Source organism: Tupaia chinensis, unplaced genomic scaffold (assembly GCF_000334495.1).
Source record: "Tupaia chinensis unplaced genomic scaffold, TupChi_1.0 Scaffold138136_1, whole genome shotgun sequence".
NCBI classification, from domain to species: Eukaryota; Metazoa; Chordata; class Mammalia; order Scandentia; family Tupaiidae; genus Tupaia; species Tupaia belangeri.
This window is the reverse complement of record NW_006198035.1, coordinates 355,937-382,879: the sequence shown is the minus strand read 5'-3', so window position 1 is coordinate 382,879 and position 26,943 is coordinate 355,937. Positions and strand designations below refer to the sequence as shown.

General features: G+C 47.4%; 1 protein-coding gene across 1 annotated transcript in view; it reads left to right on the top strand.

The window, feature by feature from the left end:
* EEF2K (eukaryotic elongation factor 2 kinase) overlaps positions 1 to 20,549 on the top strand; it is a gene marked incomplete in the record, with an annotated part of 52,542 nt that extends 31,993 nt beyond the window's left edge. The window contains 7 exon segments of the mRNA XM_014592669.2: positions 3,584 to 3,661; positions 6,600 to 6,662; positions 8,156 to 8,290; positions 8,454 to 8,642; positions 10,464 to 10,588; positions 12,962 to 13,140; positions 17,480 to 20,549. Of these exon segments, the coding sequence (XP_014448155.1) occupies positions 3,584 to 3,661; positions 6,600 to 6,662; positions 8,156 to 8,290; positions 8,454 to 8,642; positions 10,464 to 10,588; positions 12,962 to 13,140; positions 17,480 to 17,589 (879 nt within the window).
* Positions 20,550 to 26,943: the final 6,394 nt, after the last annotated feature.

Here is a 26,943-nt window from a genome sequence, read left to right as displayed (position 1 = left end):
GATTGTCCCAGAGGTACCAGTTCATTCTTGGCTGCTTCTCAGAGTTCTTGAATAGAAGAAAAAAATACTAATAATGATATGTATGGAACTGTACCTATGGGCAGATATTGTTTTAATGGCTTGGTAGATATTATCATTCCATTCTCACAGTTACATACAAGTAAAACTCTTTCTCAGATAGGTTTTATTCTAGAATTAGAACACGTGTCAGGCTGTTAGAATAGGCAATACATTCTCATGGTTCCAAAAGAAAAGGAACAAAAGGTCAGCCTGTGGTCGCAAGTCTCTCTCACACTGGTCTCTCACTGCCTGCTTCTTTTAATTAACATTGTGACTTTTTCTTTCTTTTTTTTAAAATTTGCTAGAAGGCTCATGCACTCCTTGGTGAGAGAGTGAAAAAGCACCCCCTGGGGAGATGACCAGTCACAGTCTCTTCGCATTCTCCTTTTAGGATTTTGGGCATGTGTGCGCATGTACCCCATGTGTTTACCAAGCTGCCAGGTCTGCGATTCCAACCGCACAGTCAACCATGTGGAGTCCAGCCACCTTAACCACCACGCCACCAGCTGGCTTCAATTTCATGACTTTTTTTCAAGAGAGATTTTTTGCTATAGTCATGTGCACTCACCAGAGAGGCAGAGAGAGAAAGACAGAAAGAGAGAAATCACTCACCAGAGAGATGGCCATGCCACAATCCCTTGTCTTCCATTCTCTTCTTTGGATTTTGGGCATGCACGCACACATGCCTGGCATGAATTTCAAACTAACAGTTCTGGGACTCAAACCAAGGTTAGCCATGTGGAAGGGCAGCACTCTCACCACCATGTCACCTGCTGGCCCTTAGAGCATTGGGTTTTACTGCTGTGCCACCATCCAGCCCACTGCTGCATCTTATCCCAAGTATTAGCAGCTACTCAAACAGTTCTGTCATTATCCCTCATTTAGAGTGATGAAACTGAGCTACAGAGACGTTAAGTCACTTTGTCACAGTCACTCAGTGATGGAGCGAGGGTTCAAACTCGCAGTGTCTGACCCCAGACCACCCTCTGCACACTGTCCTTTGTTTCCTTGTGTGCCCCACCTTGGGGGAGATACTCACCCTATTTCTCAGATGAGGAAGTTGAGACTCCTAGAAGTTAGCTACCTCGCTGGAGATACAGAGCTGGGGTTTGAGGGAGGCTCTCTGTTATAAGGCATGGGTCTGATTCCAAGGGTGGGCTAAGGTGCCCAAGTTCGTGTGGGTTGGTGAGGGCCAAGGCGTGGGGTGCCTGGAATTCCTGGGAAGGGCCTGCAGATACTTTTCAGAATGGCCTTGCACTCAGCATACTGAACACTTCCACATTCTTGTATGTAAATCTTACCTCAGTTTCACAAGTTGAAATGGTAAAAGGGAAAAAAATAAATAAATAAAACAACCAGGATTTCAGCTCATGCAGAGCAAAGACCTTGTGGGGAAAGTGGTAGTGATCCTTTATCCTTTAGGGTTGTCTAGAGAAAGACCAGGGATCTTTTCAGGACACCATGGCTCCTTGGGGTAGCCAAGGATTTCATTCTGTGTGTCCTTGTGGCCCCCGTCTGTGAGAGTGATTTGCCTTGTGGTAGTGGTACCACGCTTCTTTTGTATTTATTTAGGTAACAGAAAATGGTTGATCTAAAGAAGAGTTATGGAAGTATGAATTTATGAACATGGTTTTATCTGGAGGGGGAAGAGAGTTGGGTGGAGAGTGACACACAAGAGTTCTAAATTTTAATGATGATTTTTTAAAAAAATGAAAGCTCTAAAGTAACTACGACATAATGTTACAAGTTGGCAATACTGGGTGGTAGGTATATAACAATTCGTTTTAGTATTCCCTAATCTTATTTTTGTGTTTGAAATACTCATCAGTAGAATAAAGAAAGAACAATAATGACAGTAGGTTATTTCTTCTTTTTAAAAAGTAATTATTTGGGGCCAGCAGGTGGTATGGTGGTTAAGGCAGCTGGACTCCTATATGGGTGACCACAGTTCAAGTCCCAGACCTGACCACTTACTTTCTCACTTTCCTTCTCTCTGGTCAACTTCAAAAAACTAAAATATAAAAAATAAGGACAATGAATAAGATTAAATAAAAAATAATTCTTAAAGTAATCACTTAATTTAATTAATTAATTAATTTTTAATTTGACCAGGGAGAGACAGGGCAAGGGTAGGAGTAAGAAAGCAAGCTGTCAGGTCCAGGATTCGAACCATGGTCGGCTATGTGGGAGTCTAGTGTCTTAACTACCACACCACCTGCCAGCTGTGACAGTAGATTATGAAGATGCAGGGGACATGCAGAGAAGGCCCAGCTCAGTGTCAGGAAGCATGTGATTGAAGTTTTATAGAGATTCTACATGATGTCAGATTCCCTCTCAAACTAGAATTCAGGTCTAGAATAAAAAATATGTTTGGGTGATTTGTGCAGGTTGTTGTTTTTTTTTTAACTTTATTTGTTTATTTAAATTTGATCAGAGACAAAGTGAGAGAGAGAGAAATAGAGAGGGACAGTGAGAAAGCAAGCTGCCAGATCTGGGACTTGAACTACATTTGGCCATGTGGGAGTCTACAGCCTTAACCACCACGCCACCTGCCAGCCCCCTTGTGCAGTTTTTTGTTTGTTTGTTTGTTTATGTATTTATTCTTTCTATGAGCAGAGACAAACAGAGACAGAGACAGTACCCTCAAGAGAGTCCTAACTCCGACCCACCCTCAGCCTCGGCCACCTGGATCATGGGCACACGTGCGGAGCACACACGGGGAGGTCTCAGGGCATGAACCCGGAACCTTCCTCTGTGGGTCACCCTCGTAGAGCATTGTGTTTAACCCCTATACCACTGTTCACCCTTGACCTGTGCGGTAGGGTGGAGGGACTTAGCTGTAAATATTGTTTCCAACTCTCTACGTTTATCTCTGGCTTGTAGTCCTTAAACCAGCCTTCGTTTTTTGCCTGTGAAATGAGTAAGCCATTCTTAGTCGTCGCACTTACCATGATGTGCATTCTCAGAGTGTGACATCTCAGCTCATCCTCACAGCTTTTATTTTTTTTGTAAGTCTATTAACTCTTTCTTCTATGATCAAAAGAGACAGAGAGAGAGAAAGAAAAACAGTATCTGAACAGGGTCTTGATGCCCTACCCACCCCAGCTTCAGCCGGCCCTGGATCATGGGCACAGACATGCCTGGTGTACTGAGAGAAATCACACAGTGTCATCTCTTAGTGCTACACCACCACCCAGCCCCCCTCACAGCCCTCTGACGTAGGTGCTGTCTTGAATCTCCATAGCTAAGGACACTGAAGCTCAGAGAGCTTAAACAGGGTCCCAGCTGGCAGGTAACACAGAGCCAGGGTTGAGCCCTGGCTGGCCCCAGAGCCCAAGCTCGCTGCCACTACTTAACACTGCTCCCTTGTCACCCAGCCAGCAAGGGACGGGAGGAAGAGGATGCCGTGTGAGGTGACGAGTCAGAGGAGAGAGCGCAGAGGGCTGGGATATCCACATGTCACTACACCCCTCTCAGGTTCTCGGAAGACCACTGAGACCCTAAGGCCATCTTCTCTCCACAGGACTCTGAGAACAGTGGGGACAGTGGGTACCCCAGTGAGAAGCGGGGTGAACTGGACGACTCTGAGACTCGAGAACATGTAAGGAACCCCCGGAAAGTGAGACCAGAGTCCCCTGTAACCTCATTTATCCCCCAGCAGGAGAAAAATCTAGAGGGAGAATGTGCATGGATCCTTAGAGCATAACAAATAAATTAATAAGCAAGATTATTTCACATAAAGATAAATACAGGGAAGATGATAAAACAGGGTCATCTAGACCAGTCGGGGACTGTGCAGAGGCTTAGATACCGGTGAGCATCAAAAATGGCGGGCAAATCTTAGGATGAAGGTGGAGCTGTTAGTTGCTGAGCAGAGTGGATACTGGGTAATAGGTTGGCCTGGTGTTGGTATAGGTGTGGGGGGACACTGCTTGGAGGCACAGGATCCTGCCAGTCCTGGGGAGAGCTCCAGAGGTCAGTTTCCTCAGGGACCCTCAGCAACTTCCTACCGAGAGCAGCCTGTGGCAGTACCAGCCATGTTTTACCATGTGCTGAAATCCAGCCTGCACTTCAAGGAGATATCTCCATCTGGTCTCAGCTTTATGACTGTGAATCAGATATATGCCTTCCGGACACTCATCTTCCTGTCGGTAACAGATGAATCAAAAGAGGAAGGGGTAGCACTTAGTTCGTATGAATTTTTACTGTAAATATATCAGTCTTTTAGATAGCGTTGGATTTTGTTTTGCATTGGATCCTTGGAGACAGTTGAAACTCCAGTCCCTGTGATCTTAGGACATGAGAACTCTGGTGTAATTAAGACTATGTATTAAACTTCAGAAATGGTGGGGGTTTTTGAGAGATTTTTTGCTACAGGGCGTGTGTGCTTGCTGGGGAGACAGAGGGACAGAAAGACAGAAAGCTAGAAATCACCCCCCAGGTGGGATGGTCACGCTGCAATTCCTCCTTCATTCTCCTCTTGAGGTTTTGGGCACGCACACACATGCCCCCGATGTGAGTTTTTTGTTTTGAGAGATTTTTGCTATAGGGTGTCTCTCGCCAGAGAGTCAGAGAAATCCAGAGAGACAGAAATCAAGAAATCACCCCTCAGGGGAGATGGCCATGCTGCAATTCCTTCTCCTCTAGTCACACCTCTCGGGATTTCAGGCACATATGCATATGTGCCTGGCATGAGTTTTAAGCCACTAGGTCCAGGAGTCAACCACGATCAACTCTGTGGGAGTCCAGTGACGTAACCATTACAGCATCCGCTGGTCCCCAGTGAGAAGCGGGGTGAACTGGACGACTCTGAGACTCGAGAACATGTAAGGAACCCCCGGAAAGTGAGACCAGAGTCCCCTGTAACCTCATTTATCCCCCAGCAGGAGAAAAATCTAGAGGGAGAATGTGCATGGATCCTTAGAGCATAACAAATAAATTAATAAGCAAGATTATTTCACATAAAGATAAATACAGGGAAGATGATAAAACAGGGTCATCTAGACCAGTCGGGGACTGTGCAGAGGCTTAGATACCGGTGAGCATCAAAAATGGCGGGCAAATCTTAGGATGAAGGTGGAGCTGTTAGTTGCTGAGCAGAGTGGATACTGGGTAATAGGTTGGCCTGGTGTTGGTATAGGTGTGGGGGGACACTGCTTGGAGGCACAGGATCCTGCCAGTCCTGGGGAGAGCTCCAGAGGTCAGTTTCCTCAGGGACCCTCAGCAACTTCCTACCGAGAGCAGCCTGTGGCAGTACCAGCCATGTTTTACCATGTGCTGAAATCCAGCCTGCACTTCAAGGAGATATCTCCATCTGGTCTCAGCTTTATGACTGTGAATCAGATATATGCCTTCCGGACACTCATCTTCCTGTCGGTAACAGATGAATCAAAAGAGGAAGGGGTAGCACTTAGTTCGTATGAATTTTTACTGTAAATATATCAGTCTTTTAGATAGCGTTGGATTTTGTTTTGCATTGGATCCTTGGAGACAGTTGAAACTCCAGTCCCTGTGATCTTAGGACATGAGAACTCTGGTGTAATTAAGACTATGTATTAAACTTCAGAAATGGTGGGGGTTTTTGAGAGATTTTTTGCTACAGGGCGTGTGTGCTTGCTGGGGAGACAGAGGGACAGAAAGACAGAAAGCTAGAAATCACCCCCCAGGTGGGATGGTCACGCTGCAATTCCTCCTTCATTCTCCTCTTGAGGTTTTGGGCACGCACACACATGCCCCCGATGTGAGTTTTTTGTTTTGAGAGATTTTTGCTATAGGGTGTCTCTCGCCAGAGAGTCAGAGAAATCCAGAGAGACAGAAATCAAGAAATCACCCCTCAGGGGAGATGGCCATGCTGCAATTCCTTCTCCTCTAGTCACACCTCTCGGGATTTCAGGCACATATGCATATGTGCCTGGCATGAGTTTTAAGCCACTAGGTCCAGGAGTCAACCACGATCAACTCTGTGGGAGTCCAGTGACGTAACCATTACAGCATCCGCTGGTCCCCTGATGTGAGTTTTAAGCCTCCAGGTCCAACACTCAAGCCGCGGTCGGCTGCACGGCAGTCCAGTGACTTAACCAGTATGCCGTCTGCTGGTCTCAATTGTGTCCACCTTTAAGCTGCAGAGCCGGTCGTTCACTGGTGGCTGTAAAGATGAGTGATTTTGTGAGTGTACTGAGTGCAGTTGTGTAATTTCGTTAGTGCATACACTTTTTTTTTTTTTCCCAAAATGGCCAAACAAGCCAGAGGAAGGACCTGGCCCTGTTTCCGTGGCTTTGCGCTGGAATCCTGTGCTTCTGAGTCAGTTCTGTCTGTTCACATGGGGAGACAGGAAGGCTGTGGCCGCACCAGCACCTCAACCCTGCCTGGGGCCCCCGTGTCCCTTTTGCAGGGGAGGAAGTATACGAGCTGTTTCTCAATGGGTCACTCAGGAGGGCCAGGCTGGTTTCTGGGCCAAGAGAGCCTGGGAGGGTGGCACCCTTTTTCAGGAGGAGGTTCTTGGGAGAACCTTTGGTCACTTGGTCTCTGCTTTTCTCCAGGGCCACTCCAACGGTAATCGGAGGTACGAGTCTGACGAAGACAGCCTGGGCAGCTCCGGACGGGTAACACACCCCAGGGACCCCTGTCATGCCGCTTGCCTGCCTCTCGCAGGCTCTATCACTGTGTCTCCTCCCTCATGTCACTGTCCTGCCCAATCACCTCCCATGTGTGTTTTGCAAAGGAGCAAATCCCCTTGGCAAATACTTTTTGAGCCTCTGCCCTAGGCAGGATGCTGAGGTGTGGGGAGGATGAGAGACCGGGGCGCCTCATCCTGGAGGGACGTTACGACTCCCGTTTGAGGTGCTTACCATGAAGGCGCCTTACCGTATTAATTTACTTCTGGCCCTATGAGAAAGGCTGTGGTTATTCAGCCCCATTTCATGTATGGGAGCACAGAGGTCCTAAAAGAATTCCCCAGGCTCTTTGGCCAGTGTGTCTAAGACGCATTTCAGGCGCTGGTTTCCATCAGGCAAGTCTAGGAGAGGCCAGACCTACACCCGCATGCTCTTCTCTAGCCGGTGCCCAGACGTGTGGGGACTCTTACCTTTGAGCCTTTGCTATGGTGTATTCCCCCTCCCACCTGTGAGGTCCTTCCTCCCACTCTGGTCTTTCCTCCTGCTCTCGAAGCTGAGACCCCTGTGACACCTCCTCTAGGAGCCTCCCTTGACTACCCGCAATAAGCCTGACTGCTCTCCTCCCAGAACACTGGTCACATGCACATAGTGTTCCTTGGCTGGGCCAGGGTCTTCTCGGCTTGATAGGCACTCTGGCGTTCCAGGCTGGACTGTCCTTTGTTGCGGGGGGCCATATGCATCACAGGGTGTTCAGTGCACACTCACCCAGCTACCTGGCTCCGTCCTGCAAGAACCTCTGGCCAGGGCATCTGGGCTATGAGGAAGGGTTTTCTAACCCTATATCCCGAAGCACCCTGTTGGTGTTGCCCATGGCATTGATGACTGAGAAAGGGACAGAGTGGGTTTGCCGAAAGGTCTGAAGTCAAGCCCATCTCACACCTTGTAGGGGGGCCCAGCAAAGGGGTGGCTTAGGGAGAAACTCCCCCAACTGCACTCAGATTAATACATGAAGGGAAATGCTTTTTTTTTTTTTTAAGATTATTCATGCATTTCTCCCATGAGAGAGAGTAAAGAGAGAGACAGGCACCCACAACATGGTCCTCATGCTGGTATCCACCCTCGGTCTCGTCTGGCCTGGATTACTGGCACACGTGTGCCCCAGTGCTCTGGGAGGTCCCGGCAACCAGCAGGATCCTCTGGGTAGGGGTCCAGCTGTGCCAACCTCTGGCCCCAAAGGGAGCGCTTCTTGAGCTGTTGCAGCCGTTGCGTCCTGTCTGTGTCCTGTCGTCGCATCTCAGCACCCATGAGTGGCTGGGATTTGGATGATTAGAACTGAAGCTGTTTGTTCAAGAAAAAGGATCAGAGTCCACCCCGTTTCACGAGCCAGGCTCCAGTACAGTGGGGGCTGCTGACAGCGAGGCCGTGTGCCAGCCCAGCCCCGGGGCCCGTGAACTCGGCCCTGCTCGGTTCTCTCCCTTCAGGTCTGTGTGGAGAAGTGGAATCTCCTGAACTCCTCCCGCCTCCACCTGCCGAGGCCTTCGGCCGTGGCCCTGGAAGTGCAAAGGCTTAATGCTCTGGACCTTGAAAAGAAAATCGGGAAGTCCATTTTGGGGAAGGTATTGGCGATGCCCATTTCAGAGCCCTGTCTGCACTAACCCGGAGCCCCCGGCTCACGCCTCTCTTCTGCTAATCACTTCCTCCTGCAGGCAGGCTGGGCGGCCCTTGGGTGTGGCTTTGGCCTCCCAGACAGCCTGGCCAACACCACGGTCTGTGTGGCAGGTGCATCTGGCCATGGTGCGTTACCATGAGGGAGGGCGCTTCTGCAAGAAGGACGAGGAGTGGGACCGCGAGTCGGCCGTCTACCACCTGGAGCACGCGGCCGACCTGGGCGAGCTGGAGGCCATCGTGGGCCTGGGACTGATGTACTCGCAGCTGCCTCACCACATCCTGGCCGATGTCTCCCTAAAGGTGAGGAGCCAGTGGGGACCCAGCAGGGGGTGGTGACGCTCAGCCAGCCCATCTGCCTCCCCTCCTAGAGGCATACGCATGCCACAGAAATGTCCTGGGTGCCCATTTGGTCAAATGGATCTTTGTCCTTGGGGAGTGAGTGGAAGGTGACAGGTGACAGTCATCTCTCCAGGCAGTTACTACATGACCTGAAAATGTGATGGGAGGAGTAGAGACATGGGTGGGAACAAGTGAGGAAGGGCCCTAAGGGGCTGGAGTGGTGTTCTAGTCCATTCTGTCACCAGTAACAGAAAATATCTGAAACCGAGTGATTTTTTAAAAAATAATTATTTTATTAACTTTATTTATTTTTCATTTTGACCAGAGAGGGGCAGAGTGAGAGAGAGCGAGAGAGAGAGAAAGCAAGCTTCCAGGTCCAAGATTCAAACCGCAGTCGGCCTGCCATGTGGGAGTCTAGTGCCCTCAACCACCATGCCACCTGCTGGCCCCGAAACCAAATGATTTCTAAGAATGGAGGTTTATCGTGCTTGTGGTTTGGAAGTCCAAGGTCCAGTGGCTGCACCACAGGATGAGGGTGAGGGTCCCCCGGCTGTGGCACAGCGTGTTGGAGGTGGCACACATGCATCAGCATCCGTGTGTCGCTGTCCTGGAGTCATTCCCTCTCCTACCCACCGTGTGTCAAGCCAGGCCTGTTGCCTCGTGGTTAAGGAACCCAGATCCCACATGGTCAGCCATGCAGTTTGGATCCTGGCCCCAGTGGCCTGGAAAACATGCTCTGTAAACATGCTATGTACAGGCAAGTACAAGCCTCTGCTCCCCCTGACCCAGCCCACCAGAAGTCAATCATGGGGGCCCCACCCTAATGACCTTAATCTTCCTCTCCTCCCAAAGGCCCCACCTTCAAACACAACAGTTGGATTAAATTTTTTCTCTCTTACTCATGCCACCACCAAATCTCAACACATAAATTTTATGGGGACATTCAAACCAAGGGAGGGGCCAACACAGACCTCCTGTCCATTATTTCTGGCCATTTTTGGTGGCTGGAGCAAAGCCCGGCATTCGGTAGTGTTCAACATACATTCATGGAAGGACTGGATAAAGGGGTATCTAATTAGACTGAGAGGCCAGAGCGGGTGAGCCAGGTGCTGTGGGAGGTGAGCCGCTCAGGTGGAGGGAATAGTGCATGCCTGCCCAGAGGCAAGACGAGGTCGCAGGTCAGAGGACAGGAGGCAGCAGTGTAGCCAGAGCATGTGAGTAACGCGTGAGCTGGGGCTGAAGAATGGGCCAGGGCTGCAGACGTGGCTGCGTGGGATCGTACGTGAGTGTATTGCTGCCTCCCTCCCTGGCTGGTGGGCACAGGGAGGAAAGGTGTGAATGAGTGGGATCTGGCAAAGCCTAGGAGACGTTGAGGGGCCCTTGGTGTGCGTGTGTGGTTCCAGCCTGTCTGTTCCCGTCCTCCACATCACATGGCCTAGGGTTGTGGATGACAAATGGCTGGCTGAGGCTGGGTCCAGCATGGGCACTGGGCACCTCAGTGGACTTGGCTGTGGCCCAGTGTTGGGTGGATCTGACTGGACAAAGGGGGGAAGGCAGTCCAAAGTCCTTTATTTATTTAACACTTTGAAATTGATTGTGGCGATGGTTTTACAATTCCGTGAAGGTTCTGAAAACCACTGACGGATGATTCCACAGCAGCCCCAGCCCAGAGTGCTCAAAAGAACTCAAGAAATGAGCAAGGTTGCTGAGTGAGATTTGGCAACTCCCTCTTGTGTGAGCCTCATTTGCTTTCCTTTCTTCCTCTTTGGCTTGTGTTGACAGGAGACAGAAGAGAATAAAACAAAAGGATTCGATTACCTGTTGAAGGCGGCTGAAGCTGGCGACAGACAGTCCATGATCCTGGTGGCACGAGCTTTTGACACCGGCCAGAACCTCAGCCCAGACAGGTACTGTGGCTGCCTCTCTGGTTAGCACCTACGCTGCAGGTGGACGTTTGGCCTTCAGTATTAGGACAGATCTGGGTTCTAGTCCTGGTTCTCCCGTGACTGTGGGCAAGTTATGTTACCTCACTGGGCTCGATTTCTTCACTTTGTCATTTGGGAATAATTACAAGAGGTCTTCAAAAGTACTTGGCAAGTGTGTACTATGAAAAAACTATACATGGGGCCCAATCTTGGTGGCACAGGCAGCAGCGTAGTGCTGGAAGCCACGTGACCGACCATGGGTTCGAATCCCTGGCCTAGTCAACTGGAAACATGCTGGGTGCATGGATGTACCCAAGATCCTGACAAACTGGAGAGTTGGGGAAAAAGGATTGTGGTGTGACTAAACCCTGTTGAGGCTCTCTGTCTCTCTTTCTCTCACTCAGGTAATTTTCAGAGGTGGGCACATAAAGCATGTGATGAATGGCAGCCACATTAGCTGGTAGATGTCAAGAGTTGCCTAAGAGGAAAGTCTGAAATGCAGAATCAGGTTCAGACTGGTTGTCCCGAGATGTTAGGATGCTGGGAGATTTTAATTGGCTTTTCCTACTTTTGTTTTTGTATTATTTTTCACTTCCAAGAGAGAAAGGTAGCAAGCTCCAGAGTGAGTTTTCTCAAGATGCTTTGGGATTCCTGAAGGCTATGGCTCTGCAGGTGTCACCACATCTCATTTGCCCTTCAGGCTGAGATGTGAGGACTGGTTTCTGCAGGTGGAGGAGGGAAGGGCAGCCCAGCTTCATGGGAAATCCCAGAAGTTTGGGGGCTGAGGTCGTTGGGGGAATTGAACTTGTAAAGAGACCCACTGCTCACCCTCTGTGGCTCCTACTGGAACTTAGCCAACCCCACTGTCCTCAGAAGCCTCCTGTGTCTTTCTAGAAGGGAGCCGGGTAGGCAGATTTTATCATTCCACGGCAAGGGAAAAGCAGATGCAGGGGCCAAGGAACAGATGGGAGCTGGCTTGTTTGGGAATGGACAGCTGCCCAGCAAGCCTGGCATGAAGGGAGATTAATGGGAGCTGAGACTGGAGGCCCGTGCCAGGTCAGTAGGGCCTCCGAGGAGGCCACAGGAATGAGAGGACCACAGATCATTAGAGCTCTTGCACCTGCAGTGTTTCATGGGTCCCATGGACCTTATCTCCCCATTCTCTCCTGATGTGCTATAAATAGCTACTCACATGCTCAGCAGTGCATACTTAGCACACTCAAAGAAAAAGCTCGCTGCCCTGCCTGCTGTATGTTTCGTGTTGTGTGGGTTTGCCTGGGGCCTGTACATGTCCTTGGTCTATGCCAAGGTAAGAGACACAGCTGAGGGCTGAAGGACCAAGTTAGAAGAGAGAAGTCAGCCACTCAGGGTAAGCTCTGCCTCGTGCAGGTGGAGAGCTGGGCTGGCCAGCGCAGGCAGAACATAAAAAGGGCTGAATGATTGCTGAGCTCAGATGGTTCTGGGGGCCTGCAAAGGGTCCCCACCCACCCTGAGGCAGAGAGTAGCTCAGCATGGACTTCCAGCCACTGTCATTGCTAGCTCCTAGGGTGCATTTGAGCCAACTAGAAACATGACCCACTTCTTTAAGATGTTTTCCTTCCATCTGTTGGGAAATTGTAATAGGATAGGTGGGGGTGGACTTCAAAAAGTTCATGGCAAATGTACATCATGAAAAAACTATGTATGGATTTCAAAATTTTTCACATCAAAAATTTTGTACTTCCACTTTTTCACAAACTTTTTGAAGTCCTCCTATCTACTGATTTTGTTCAGGAAACTTACTTGCCTGTCCTCTTAATAAATATGTAGGGGCTAGTGGGCTGGTAGGTGGCATGGTGGTGAAGGGTGCTAGACTACCACATGGCCAACTGTGGTTTGAGTCCCGGACCTGGCGGCTTGCTTTCTCACTTTCTCTTTCTCTTTCACTCTGTCCCTCTCTGTTCAAGTTAAAGATAAATAAATAAAATAAATCAAGTTAAATAAAAATAATTCTTTTAAAAAAATATGTAGGGGCTAGCAGGTGGCATGGTGGGTGGTTAAGGCACTGGACTCTGATATAGTGGACCATAGTTCAAGTCCCAGACCTGGCGGCTTGCTTTCTTACTTTCCCTTCTTTCTCTCTGTCTCTCTCTGGTAAAATTAAAGAAATAATAACAACTAAAGATAAATAATTCTTTTGGAAAAAAGTGTAAATCTACAATGTGAACAGTGTCCCTTAGACATGGTGGCTTTGGGTACTGTGGGTCTGGAGCCATGGACGATGGCCGTGCTGGGATCTCTGACTCACAGCCCCTGTTAGGTGGCCTGCTGCCACTTGCCATGCTGACCTCCGTTCCCCCTGTATCTCCTGGGAAGGTGCCAAGACTGGCAGGAGGCCCTGCACTGGTACAACACTGCTCTGGAGATGACAGACTGTGATGAGGGCGGCGAGTACGACGGGATGCAGGACGAGCCCCGGTACACGCTGCTGGCCAGGGAGGCCGAGATGCTGTTCACGGGCGGCTGTGGGCTGAAGAAGGACCCGCAGAGATCAGGTAGGGCCTGGTGGACCTGCCCTGGGTGGGACAGTTGGGCAGGGAGGGACCTAATTCCCATGACAAGATGACAGAGTCTCTTCCCTCAGGAAGGGGCTTTATGGAGCCGATATGCAGATGTTTTTATTTTATGGTTATATAGTTGGGTTTTTTTGGTCGACGTTGTTTTGCAATTTTTAAAAATTGAGCTAGGGGCAGCCCTGTAGTCTATTGGATAAGGAAGTCGGATCCCACATGACCAGCTGTGGTTAGAAGTCTGGTCCTGGGGGACCGGCAGTTGACATTAATGGCTATGTTGCTGGACTCGCATGTAGTCAACCACGGTTCAAGTCCTGGACCTGGTGGCTTAAACTCACGCCGGGTGTGTGTGCGTGCATGCCCAAAATCCCGAGAGGAGAATGGAGGAGAAGGGATTGCAGCATGGCCATCCCCCCCTGGGGTGTGATTTCTCGCTTTCTGTCTGTCTCTCTGTCTTTCTGGCGAGCGCACACGCCCTATAACAAAAACCTCTCTCAAAAAAAAAAAAAAAGAATCTGGCCCCGGCAGCTTGAAAAACATGCTGGACCCATGTGTGTTTCCAAAAGCCTGACAGGATAGAGAAGGGATTGCTGTATGACCATCTCCCCAGGGGGTGATTCCTCTCTCTCTCTCTCTCTCTCTCTTTCTCTCTCTGTCTCCAGCAGGTGCACACACCCTATAGCAAAACTGTAACAAATTAAAACTTAAAAAAAAATCTTAAAGCATGCAATTCAGTGATGTTTAATACCTTTACAATGTTGTCCACCCACCACTATTGTCTAATTCTAGATCACTTCTATCACCCCAGAAAGAAACTTCATAGCAGTTAGCCATCACCCCAACTTTCCTCTCCTTCCATCCCCTGCAACCAATACTCTACCTTTTGTCCATAATGGTTTGCCTGCCGAGGACACTTTATTTAAAACGTGACCTGTATATCTGGCTTCTTTCACTTCGTTATGTTTTCAACCTATACCCATGTTGTAGCACTCCTTTTTATTGCCAAATAATATCCCATTGTTTTGTTATCCCATCCTTTTTTTTTGGAAGGTTTTTTGCTATAGGGCATGTACGCTCACTGGAAAGACAGAGAGAGACAGAGAGACAGAAAGCAAGAAATCACCCCCCCAGGGGAATGGCTACGCCGCAATCCCTTCCCCTTCATTCTCGTCTCGGGATCTTGGGCACGCCCAGCATGAGTTTAAGCCGCCAGGTCTGGGACTTGAACCACAGTTTACTACATGAGAGTCCAGCAACATTAGCCATTACGCTAACTGCTGGTCCCCCATCCATTGTTTTGTTAACCCAGTCATCAGTGGATTAAATTATGTCTTTTCCTGTTACATAATCTGTTTAGGCTGCCATAACACAATGCTATAGACTAAGTGGCTTAAACGACAGACATTTATTTCTCAGTCTGGAGGATGAGAAGTCAGTCTTAGTCTGTTACTGCATTGCTAACAGAAACACCTGAGACCGAGTGATTTATTTATTTATTTTATTTTTAAATTTTTTTGAGAGGTTTTTGCTATAGGGCACATGTGCTCGCCAGAAAGTCAGAGAGAGACAGAGAGACAGAAAGCAAGAAATCACCCCCCCAGGGGAATGGCTACGCCGCAATCCCTTCTCCTCCATTCTCCTCTCGGGATCTTAGGCACGCACGCACACGCGCCCAGCGTGAGTTTTAAGCCACCGGGTCCAGGCCGCGAACCACGGTTGACTACGTGGGAGTCCCGCGACATAGCCATTATGCTAACTGCTGGTTCCCAAGACCGAGTGATTTATTTATTTATTTTATTTTTAAATTTTTTTGAGAGGTTTTTGCTATAGGGCACATGTGCTCGCCAGAAAGTCAGAGAGAGACAGAGAGACAGAAAGCAAGAAATCACCCCCCCAGGGGAATGGCTACGCCGCAATCCCTTCTCCTCCATTCTCCTCTCGGGATCTTAGGCACGCACGCACACGCGCCCAGCGTGAGTTTTAAGCCACCGGGTCCAGGCCGCGAACCACGGTTGACTACGTGGGAGTCCCGCGACATAGCCATTATGCTAACTGCTGGTTCCCAAGACCGAGTGATTTATTTATTTATTTTATTTTTAAATTTTTTTGAGAGGTTTTTGCTATAGGGCACATGTGCTCGCCAGAAAGTCAGAGAGAGACAGAGAGACAGAAAGCAAGAAATCACCCCCCCAGGGGAATGGCTACGCCGCAATCCCTTCTCCTCCATTCTCCTCTCGGGATCTTAGGCACGCACGCACACGCGCCCAGCGTGAGTTTTAAGCCACCGGGTCCAGGCCGCGAACCACGGTTGACTACGTGGGAGTCCCGCGACATAGCCATTATGCTAACTGCTGGTTCCCAAGACCGAGTGATTTATTAAGAAATAGGAGTTTACTGACCCACAGGTTTGGCAGCTGGAAAGTTAAAAAATGTGGGCCTGGCATTGGCCTGGCCTATCACCTGCCTGATGGAAGCACAGAGGATGCCAGAGCATGCAGAGAGAGACACGGGGGTGGGGGGAAGGTGGGGAAAGCTGTGGGCAGTGCTCTCTCTCTCTTATGGCAACCAGCTCTCGCGAGAACTAATCCATTCTCATGAGAGCTGGAACTCGCTAGGTCTTTTAAGACATCATTACTCTATTCACAAGAGCGTCACCTCCCACGATGCAGTCATCATCATCATTACTCATTAGGCATCACCACTTCCCCAAATGAAAATTCCAAAACACGAAACTCTGAAAGATAAGCCATTATCCATAGCAAAGTCCAAGATCAGGGTACCAGCCAGCTCATTTTCTGGCTTGTACATGCCACCTTTTTTTTTTTTTTTTTTTGTGGGAGCTTTGTTTTTTTTTGGAGAAGTCTTTGCTATAGGGCCTGTGCACTCGCCAGAAAGACAGAGAGCGACAGAAACAAGAAATCGCCCCCCAGGGGGGATGGCCACGTCGCAATCCCTTCTCCTCCATTCTCCTCTTGAGATCTTGGGCACACTCGCACACGGGCCCAGTGTGAGTTTAAGTCACCAGGTCTGGGAGTCGAACCGCGGTCAACTACATGCAAGTCCAGTGACATAACCATTATGCCAACTGCTGGTCCCACATGCCACCTTCTTGCTGTGTACTCACATGGCCTGTGTGTGTGCACGCTGAGGGAGAATCCTGACGTCTCTTCCCCTTCCTCTAAGGGCACCAGCCCTATGCAGGTAGGGCCCCACCCTAATGACTTCATGTACCTTTATCACCCTCCTCACAGGCCCTGCCTTCCCGTAACATCATTAGGGCTGCAGCAAATTGCTGGGCCAGGGCGCATTTAGTCCCTCACACATACCTACCCTACCAAATTCCTGATGTCACCTATAGAGGATGAGGTTAAATTTGAAAAGGTTTTCAAAGTTGTATAAAGAAAATGAGGGGGGACCAGCAGGTGGTGTGGTGGTTAAGGTGCTGGACACTCCCACATGGGTGACCATGGTTCGAGTCCTGGACCTGATAGCTTGCTTTCTCACTTCCCCTCTCTCTCTCTCTCTCTCTCTCTCCTCTCTCTCTCTCTCTGTGTCTCTTTCTCTCTGGTCAAATTAAAATAAACTAATGAATAAGTGAAATTAAATAAAATAAGTCTTTAAAAAAAAAAAAGAAAATGAGGACCAGCTGGCAACACAGTGGTTAGGGTGGCTGGGTCACACATGGCCAACTACGTGGTTTGAGTCTCAGACTTAATGGCTTGAAAAACTCACTGGCTGCATGTGCCTGCCCAAACTCCCAAAAGGAAAATGGGGGAGAAGGGATTGCAGTATGGCCACCCCTTTGGGGAGTGCTTTCTCACTTTCTCTCTGTCTTTGGTGAATGCACATGTCCTGCAAGGGAACAAAATTAAACAACTAGAAAAATGTAAAATCTATAATTCCTTATTTGGCATTTCTAAAACCGAAAGTGTGTTTGTTAAGTTTACATAAATTCATTTGGTGGGAAAACCTGGCCTAAGCTGACAGGAAGCTGTTTATAATCTCTAGCTCTTCCACTTTCCTACACCCCCAGTTAGCCCTACAAAAGTCCTCAGCCTGGTTCTCATTGGCTCAGATTTAGTCACCTACCAACTCCTAAACCAATCCCTGTGGTTCACTGAGATGGCTAACTCTAATTGGCCAGGCTTGATCAGGTGCTCATCCTTCGTGCCCCATCCTGATCACCTAGAGGGAAAGGGTGAAGTAGTAGTTTGGCTTCCTAAAAAAAAAACTTCCAGGTACTTTTCTGAAAGGGGTGGGGGACACTGGCTGGCAGAAACAACCCAATTCACCTCTTTGTGCCCCACTTTGTGTCTTTCAGGGGACTTGTACACCCAGGCCGCTGAGGCAGCGATGGAAGCCATGAAGGGCCGGCTGGCCACCAAGTACTACCAGAAGGCAGAGGAGGCCTGGGCCCAGATGGAGGAATGACTTGCTGGGAAATCGTGGCCAGCTAATCCCAAGCAAAAGGGCTATGAGAAAGAAAAAAAAAAAAAAAAAAAGAATAACTTGTTTAGTTTGGGGAGAGGAGGCATTTTTAGTATGCAGTGTGTTGTAAATTGGCTTTTGTATTTCATTTTTTGACTCTTGAAAATGTCTTTGCTACTTGCATACTTGCAAAGATACTATAGCTGTCCTTTAGGGCAGTATTTTAGGGGAGTGGGGATTGGAAAAGCAGCATAGTGAACTAGTCTATCATTTTGAGGTTCTGTTTTTATTTTTCTTTCTTTTTTTTTTTTTTTGGTCATGAGATATAAGAGAGTACTTTTCTACCTTGGATGGACAATATTAGAACTCTTACTCACCAGCCTTTTCAGGCTGGACTGAAATCTCAGGCCCACAGAGCCCTGTGTTTGATGCATCGGGGTGGGAATGTAGCACTTCGTGTTAACGTTGTATGGGGTGTGTTGTCGTGACTTAGTGCAAAGCCTTCTTAGAGCAGTTGGAAGCGTGCACAGCATTGTTCGGTGGATGTGAGGTCGTACGACACTCAGGACCCCTGCTACTGTGGGAGAGGGCCTTGCACGCCGACTGATTTCTAACCTTTCATTTCCTCCCACAATGCAACAGAGTTTCTGGAACCCAGCCAAATCGCATTTTCAAGCATGCCTTCCACAGTGGGCTTTACGAACCAGGTCGGGCTTCTGTACGCACACGTTTACTACCTCTAGCTCCTGTGTCAGCTTGTGGAAGAGGGCGCCCTCCATGCCTCAGGTGTCAGGACAGTGACATGGAGGGTTGGGGCCTTTCCTCCAGGCAGGCCTGTGCTCTGCATCTCAGTGGCAGCATCCACAGTGTGACTGAAGCGTCCCTTCTATAGTGATCCTTGGCGTGTTTGTAGCATCTGGTGTTCTTCTGCAGAATCTGCTCTCCAACCTGTCCTTCGTGTTTTCTTCTTGAAGCTAGGCCGATCTTCTCTGCATCTGCAGCAGGATGTTTTCAGCAGCTGCCCCTGGAGATGTTATCTAAGATGTCTGAGAAATGAGAGGGCAGGAACTATAAACACTCATTAATTCCTCTAGTGTCCCCAGGGCCAGACTGTGGTTGTCTTTATTTAATGAGATCTCCCTTTAAACAGAGGTTGGGTTTCACCTTAGTATGATTTCATTTGATGTTGCAAATAGCAAAGAAAGCAGACTGTTTTGATTGACGGACCCCAAATGCAAAAGGAACCTTCCATTTTTGTGTAAAAAAAAAAAAAAAAAAACATAAAGCAGGACATAACATACAAACCGTTGTAATCTGGTCACTAAAACAGGTCCTTCAACACTTCAGTATTGAGTACTGTGGAGTCTTGAACCTGTGAGAGCAATAGGTTCCTTCAAAGAAAAATCAAGTAGTGTAAAAAGTACCCTTGATGGCCAACCTGTACTCTAGGGGCTAAGGGAGCTGGATCCCACATTGCCAACCACAGTTCAAATCCCAGCATTGGCTGCTTGAAAAACAGTGTAGACAAGCCCAGAATCCTGATTGGATGGAGAAAGAGAGAAGGGACTCGAGCATGACCACACCCCATTGGGAAGTGTTTTCTCTCTCTCCCTCTCTCTCTCTAATGAATACATGCACCTTTTGGCCATTACAAAAAAAGTACCCATGAAAAATCCCTTAGACCCCCTGTGAATGACAGTGTCCCTGGTATTTGCGTGTGGACTCACCACAGCGAGTTTTCCTTTAGAAGTTGGAACCGCTCACCCTTTTCCATCTGTACCTGCTCAGTAGTTGGCTTGTGTGAAGTTGTGTGTATTTTAAATCAGTACATAAACTTAAATTGCACATGCGAAACATAAATAAGAAATTCATTGTGACTTAGCTCTTTAAAGTAATCAAGCCTCCCGTAAGGCATGCTTCTATTTGAGGATGTTAATTCAGCCAGCCTCCTCCCTCTCTGAGATTCTACAAATTAGCTGTGTTCCCTTACCCATCTGTCTAATTCCTCTGTTAGATGTCAGCTCCTCTCTAGCAGGGATGCGCGGACCTTCCTGTGAAGACCTGAGAGTAAAGATTTTAGGTCTGGCCTGGCCTCTGTTGCAGCCACTCAGCCCTGCTGTCGTAGGGCAGATGCAGCCAGAGGACACGTAAACAAGTGTGAGCAGTATGCCAGTAAAACTTGATAAAAGCAGGTGGTCCTCTGGGGCTGTAGTGTATCCACCTCTGTCTGACCCTTGACTGAGAGCTGCTTTAACTGCTGAGGGCAGGAGCTATCTCAGCTCTATGGCCTCCAGTGCTCAAAAAGACAGTGCCTTATGTTTTTGGAGTGGGCGCTCCATAAGCATGTTAACAACTGGAGAGCCAGCTGTAGTCACTGCTGTCACTCTTGGGAGCTCTGGTTCCTCCGCCCAATTGCCAATTCATTGTCTCGATTGACCTGAACCATCACCCCCTCAATTCCACCACCACCCACCCACATAGCCTTACTGTCAGTAGCTGGTCCCCATCTTCCTCAGGAGGCTGTGATCGCCTGAATGTCCAGCCAGCAGATGCTTCTTAAAGGACCACCGAGAGTAAACAATGAACTTGCCAGATGTTGAGATCCTTCTGAGCCAACAGAAGAACTTATTTCACCCTCAAAACCTAGTTTTGTGCCTTCTAAACCTGGTAAGGCAGCTTTTTCCACAAAGGCTGGGCATATTATTGAAAGAAAAACAGACAGAACTTGTCTGCCTAACTGGGAAGACATCAGACACTATCTTCGAGAGCGAGCAGCAGCTGAAAGTCCAGATTAGCAGAGCTGGCATTACCATTATCAGTCATCCGGTCCCTCCACTTCACAGATGGGGAAACCGAGGTCCTGAAAGGCAGAGTCTTCCACAGCGATGCTGCTAGTAAGAGGCTAGGCTGCAGCTAGGGTTGGTGAGTTGCTGTCATTTGAAGGCTCCTGGGAATAAAACTAACTGTTAAATGAGTTTAATTGCCCCTTCAGTTTAGCTATAGGTAAGAGAAAAAGAATTAAATAAATAGTAGGCCGTATGGGTGTCAGAAAGAAAGAAAAAAAAAAGACTCCTAAATCTCATTGCTTCTGAATATCACCCAACCATCCCAAGTCACCACGGGGATTTGTCATCAAATGCAGCCTTGAAGAACCAAGCCAGGTGAAGCAGCCCTTGTTGCTGTTTTAGTGATTTCATTTCTTTTTGTCCCAACACATCTGTCTGCGGTACTAGACAATGTTTTATGACTCAATAAATGTTTACACAAATATATGCAGCTTGTTGGGGGGGCGGGGGAAGGACACAAAATATGCATATTCTCTGTGGATTTGTACCTCTGGTTTGAGTTTCTGGTCTCTGAGAAAAATATTTAACCTACTCAAGAGGGACACAGAGAAAGTGGCTTGTGTACAGATTTATTTTTGCATATGGACTAAGTTCCATTTTGTCTTTCTAAATAAAAAGATTTCTCCCTTTCCTGTCTCAAATTCCAATGTTTCCTAGTAAAACACAAGTGAAGTAGCTGGCTGGAGGCTGAGGTAACCTGGAGGGCTCATGACCCATCTGAAAGGGGCAGCGGAGATTTGACCTCAGAGGACTATCACCATGGAAAGTGTAGATCCGATGCTGCTCCATTTTCCCATTTTTCAAGAGCAGTTGAAAATTGGGTTGTTTTTAAATGAGGACTTCTGATTAAAATTTTAATATTTATAGTCTAGTAGTCAGCCTTTCAAATATGGCTTGTAGACAGATGGCTTTAAATAAGGCATGCGAACCATTCTCGACTCTCCTTTTCTTCTTGCTAGAGGGCATGAGTGCTCTCCGGAGAGTGAGACAGAGAAAGGAGATGTGCAAAAGCACCCTGCATGGGGCAAGGCCACACAGCAATACCTTCTCCATTTCTTCCTCTTTTGGGGATTTTGAGCACGCATGCATTCATGCTTGGTATGTTTTCTAAGCCACCAGGTCCTGTATTTGAACCGTGCAGTAGGCCATTGGGATCCATTCACCTTCACAACCATGCCACAGGCTGGCCCCATTCTTGGTTATTGATTTGCTTGTGTATAAAACAGAACCATCCAGGGTTGTCATCAGTGTCAGAAAAAATAATCCATGTTTGAGTGCTTTTTGATCCAGAGCTTAAAGATATTTTGGGTTAGGGGCCAGCTGGTGGCACAGTTGTTAAGGTGGCAGACTCCCACATGGCCAAACACGGTTTGAGTCCCAGACCCAGTGAATTGAAACCCAAGCTAGGTATGTGTGTGTGTATATACCCAAAATTCCAAGAGGAGAATGGAGGAATGGTTTACAGTGTGGCCATGCCCCTGGGTGGTGATTTCTCACTTTCTGTCTGTCTGTCTCTTTCTGGCCTCTCAGAGGAGCACATGCAAAAATCTATAGCAAAGAGTCTCTTAAAAAAAAATCTTGGTTATCAGTATGATCATTTGGTTTGAAGCTAATAACTTTTTTTTTTTTGAGAGAGAGGTTTTTGCTACAGGGCGCATGCGCTCGCCAGAAAGGCAGAGAGAGACATAGAGACAGAAAGCGAGAAATCACCCCCCAGGGGGGATGGCCATGCCGCAGTCCCTTCTCCTCCAGTCTCCTCTCGGGATCTTGGGCAGGCACGCACATGCGCCCAGAGTGAGTTTAAGCCACTGGGTCCGGGACTCAAACCGCGGTCGACTACATGGGAGTCCAGCAACATAGCCATTACACTAACTGCTGGTCCCTGAAGCTAATAACTTTTTAATTTTAAGAAGTTTGAACATTAGCAACATAGCCATTCACAATAGATGGACTAGATGGATTTAGTGTGTGACAATGACAGGAAGGGGATTCTCAATGGCATAAGCCATCGAGGATTAAAGAAAGAAGAGTCAACAGCAACAAAAATTTGGATGCTGGAAAGCAGATCCTCCGTAACTGAACTGGTAGACCCAGGAAGGCTGCCCAGCAGGGGGGGAAATCTGAGAAACAATCTGATTTTCATTGTTGAAAAACTCCCACAAGGCTGAGAGTCAGCTTAAGGAGCCTGTGGAAAGAGGAACAAAGTGGCACCAAAGATGGAGGATCCTAGGACCAGCAGAGAGTATGGTACTGCCCACTAGTGAAATAGGCTGGAGCCTCAGTCACCAAGCCCACTCACAAAACTTCCCAAACAACGCAGAAGCATTACTAAACTTGAGCAGATAGCTGCAGGTCACCATGTAAGAAAGCATTTAATATGGGCGATCAAAATCAACAGAAGAAGGGGACCAGCAGGTGGCATTGTGGCTAAGGTGCTGGATACTCCCACATGGCCGACCATGGTTCAAGTCCCAGAGCTGGTGGCTTGATTTCTTGGTTTCCCTCTCTCTCTCTAGCTCTCTCTGTTTCTTTCTCTGTTCAAATTAAGAATAAATGAATAAATAAATTTAATTTTAAAAAAATCAACAGAAGAAAGCATCTTAGAAGGAAACAGAATCAGACAGTGGTGCAGGAGTAGCTCTGCAAGGCTGACCCATAGGAGAAGGTTTGGTGGTTGTGTCTGGATCCCTCCCTGTGTACCCCGGCATGTGCTGGGACTGGCTGCAGCGGGGTGGATCTCAGCATCAAGACAGTGCTAGGGGTGCTTCCTCTCCGTTTCTTGGATTCTTTTGCTCATGGAAGAAATAAAAAAAGGAAACGATATGCAGAAAGAAAACCAAAAAAAAAAAAACCAAACTGTTAATGGTAAAATAGTGCATTCATGACACGAGAACAAGATGCAGTTCTAAAATTTACACCAAAAAAAGAGCTCTTGGGAAAGCTAAAGTTGGATACCTTTAATGGCTCATAAAGGGAAAAACACAATTCAGAACTAGGTCATACTTCACATTTAATATTGATTAAATTGATCAATTATTTAATATTGATGAAATGTAAAGAACTGTAACTTAGTCTTCCCAATATGTGAATCATTTAGCAGTAAGAAAATACTTCTGTAATACAATGAAGGTTTCCAAGACTTGTTTTTCTTCTACCTTGACATACGCAGTCTTTAAAAAGGTTTATGGCTCTCCAGCTGGTGGTGTGGTGGCTAAGGCACTGACTCCTAAGAGCCAATTGGTTCGAGCCCTAGACCTGGTGGCTTGATTTCTCACTTTCTCTGTTTCTATCTGGTGAGCACATGTGCCCTGTAGCAAGTTTATGAAAATGTACATTATCAAAAAGCTGCATAGATCTCAATTTTATTTTAGCACTAGAATAAACTTGTACTTAATTCCACTTTTCCCTGAGCTTTTTGAAGTTCCCTCATGCTTCTTAACATTTCAAACCACAAGGAACTCCTAAGTCTGTCAGGACTGGGTTGGTTTTTCCCTTTTATGAGCTGTTGGAGGTATCCAGTTGTCTTTCTTCCCACATACTTAGATTTCTTCTTTCGGACTCCATGTTCTGTTTTAGTTTTACCAATTAGAAATGAAGTTAATTTCAAATCATTTGAGTTCTTACTACAAACCTGTATCTAGTGGGGAAAGGAAGTCTAAGAGTCCTTATTAAAACAAATTCGTCATTTAAAAATAAGTCTAGGAGCCCAACTTCGGAGTTTGAGAAAGACAGAACTAAAATAATAGAGGGGAGATAATCTTGAAAACTGGAGGTGCCGGACTCCCACATGGTCGGCTGTGGTTCAAGTCCCAGACCTGGTGGCTTACTTTCCCTCTCTCTCTGGTGAGTGTGTGTTTCCTATTGCAACATTTAAAAAATATTAATAATAGCAAATAAAATTGAAAAATTAAAAAAGAAAGAAAACTTAAGAACATTTCTCAGAACTGGAGGAGGGGCATATTTCCAGAACTACAGGGCTCATCAAGTAATGGATAAAATTGGATCTGTTAGGGGAACCAACAGGTGGCATGGTGCTTAAGGTGTGGGACACTCCCACATGGTTGACCATGGTTCAAGTCCCAGACCTGGTGGCTTGCTTTCTCACTTTCACTCTCTCTTCCTCTGTCTCTCTCTGGTCAAATTAAAATAAATGATGGAATAAATAAACAATTTTGGTAAAAATTAATTAGCAAATTAAAATAGGGATGTAAAATATTTACTAAGTTAAAAATACTAAATTAAAGGACCAGCAGGTAGCATGGTGGTTCAAGTCACTAGACTCCCACATGACCAACCACGGTTTGAGTCCTGGACCTTGTGTCTTGAAAAATCACAACAAATGGGACCAGCAGTTAGCGTAATGGCTATGTTGCTGGATTCCCATGTAGATGACCGCAGTTCGAATCCTGGACCCAGTGGCTTAAACTCATGCCAGGAGCATGTGCGTGCGTGCTCAAGATTCCAAGAGGAGAATGGAGGAGAAGGGACTGCGGCATGGCCAACCCCCTGAGGGCTGATTTCTCGCTTTGTCTCTCTGTCTTTCTGGCCAACACACGCGCCCTGTAGCAAAAACCTCTCCAAAAAAAAAAGGGGGGGAGAAAAGTCACAACAAATAAACAGATAAATAAGTGTAAAAACCTGAAACTAATCATTCTATTTAGTAACATTTATTTTTATTAAGTCTAAGACGCCCTCCATCTTAAAATCCATTATTATTTTATGTATTAATAAGAAAAGAACTGGGGACCAGCAGGTGGCATGGTAGTTAAGGTACTGGACATTCCCACATGGCCGACCACAGTTCAAGTCCCAGGAAAAGTTGGAAATTTGAAGATCAGATACTGTCATAGTTTCCACATAAACGATGCTGACTGATGATGTGAAGGTCACTCCCCAGACCCACCAACCCACCAACACTGTCTGGGGATACCAGGACTGTGCCTGCAAAGTTGAAATTTATAGGAATGGTGGGAAGGGATGCCTACAGTTTAATCTGGCTAAAGGCAGAAATCACACACAGCTGGACGCAGAGGCTGACAAGGACAGGCCTGAATGACAGCTGGCTGGTGTGTTGTAGAACCAGACCTTCAACTCAGGTCTGCTTTGCCCTGGGGTCCACAGGTGACCTCTGAGTGGCCAAGAGCTAAGAGGACTATACATCCCAGTCTACCAGGGAGAGTCCCTGCGTCTCTAGACATGCCTGTGTCCCAGTTCTTCCAATTAGACATTTGTTTCAGACAAAAGTGCACTAGTCACCCTGCTGAGGTCGCCCTTCAGCGGTCTCTGTAAGACCTAGGTTCCTTTTTGGAAAGCCTAGGTGGGTGATTGAGTAAGTTCCTTCATTGCCAGGAACAGAAAATCAATGCTGGCTGACTTCAACAAGGAGCAATGTAGTGGAAGAAAGTACCTTGTAGAATGGAAGGTAAACCTGGGACCAGCAGATGGCATAATGGTTATATCAATGCTGGACTCCCACGGAGTCTACGGTGGTTTGAGTCACAGACCTGGTGGCTTCAAATTCAGGCTGGGCACGTGTGCGTACATACCCAAAATCCCAGGAGACTGGAGGAGAGGGGACTGCGGCATGGTCATCGCCCCAGGGGGTGATTTCTAGCTTCCTGTCTCTCGTCTCTCTGTTGGTCCCCCCAAAAATCTCCCTCTTAAAACAAAGAATCAGTCCTCAGGAAGGGAGGCACCAGGCAAGTGTGGAGATGTAGGAAGCAGAAGGCAGTCTGGAATTCAGGTCCTGCATGGCCCTTCTTTAATTAAATCATGATTTGCTGTCCTGATTCAGAGTACCAGAATCACGCACCTGGTTGGCCCAAGATGGGTCTTCTGTTCTTAACGCTCTGATTGACAGTTCCTCTAAGGCCACAGGGGAGGAGTGTTTGCCCTCAAGGAAAATCAGTATGGGAATCTGAAAATGAAGAATGGCTGTTACAAAGGCAAAACAACAGATGCCCACCTGAGAAAGTCTTCCCTTTTGGGAAAAGAGAAGAGAATCACAGGGAATGTTACAGAAAGCTTTTCAGATAGTTTTGTTACAAGAATAGGTCAAAATTTTATTGCAGTCTTGCTGCAAATGTAGGCCTTCTGGAAAGGTAACTTGAAGAGTCATACAACTATGGTATGAGTAAGGGCATTTTCAGAGAATGTCTACAAGGTCTATGTAGAGTAATTCGTACAATCTTAAGTGTGCAGCTCGATGAATTTTTACACATGTATACATCTGTGTACCAACACCCAGAACAAAATACACAAGACTGGCTCCCTTGGGTCTCTCCAGGCAGTACAACCCACCCCACCCAAAAGAATGGTCTTCCGGCTTCCATCTTGGTAGGGACATGCTGCAGGACCGGAGAATGATAAGATGATTGACAAGATAGAAAAGAAGAAAAGAAGAACAGCATGTTTAGACCTGGTTAGGGACTTTTCTTTTCCTTTTTCTTTTTTTATTTTTAAAGGACAAGGCAGTGAAGAATGGAGAAGATCCAGGACTGAGCCCCAACAC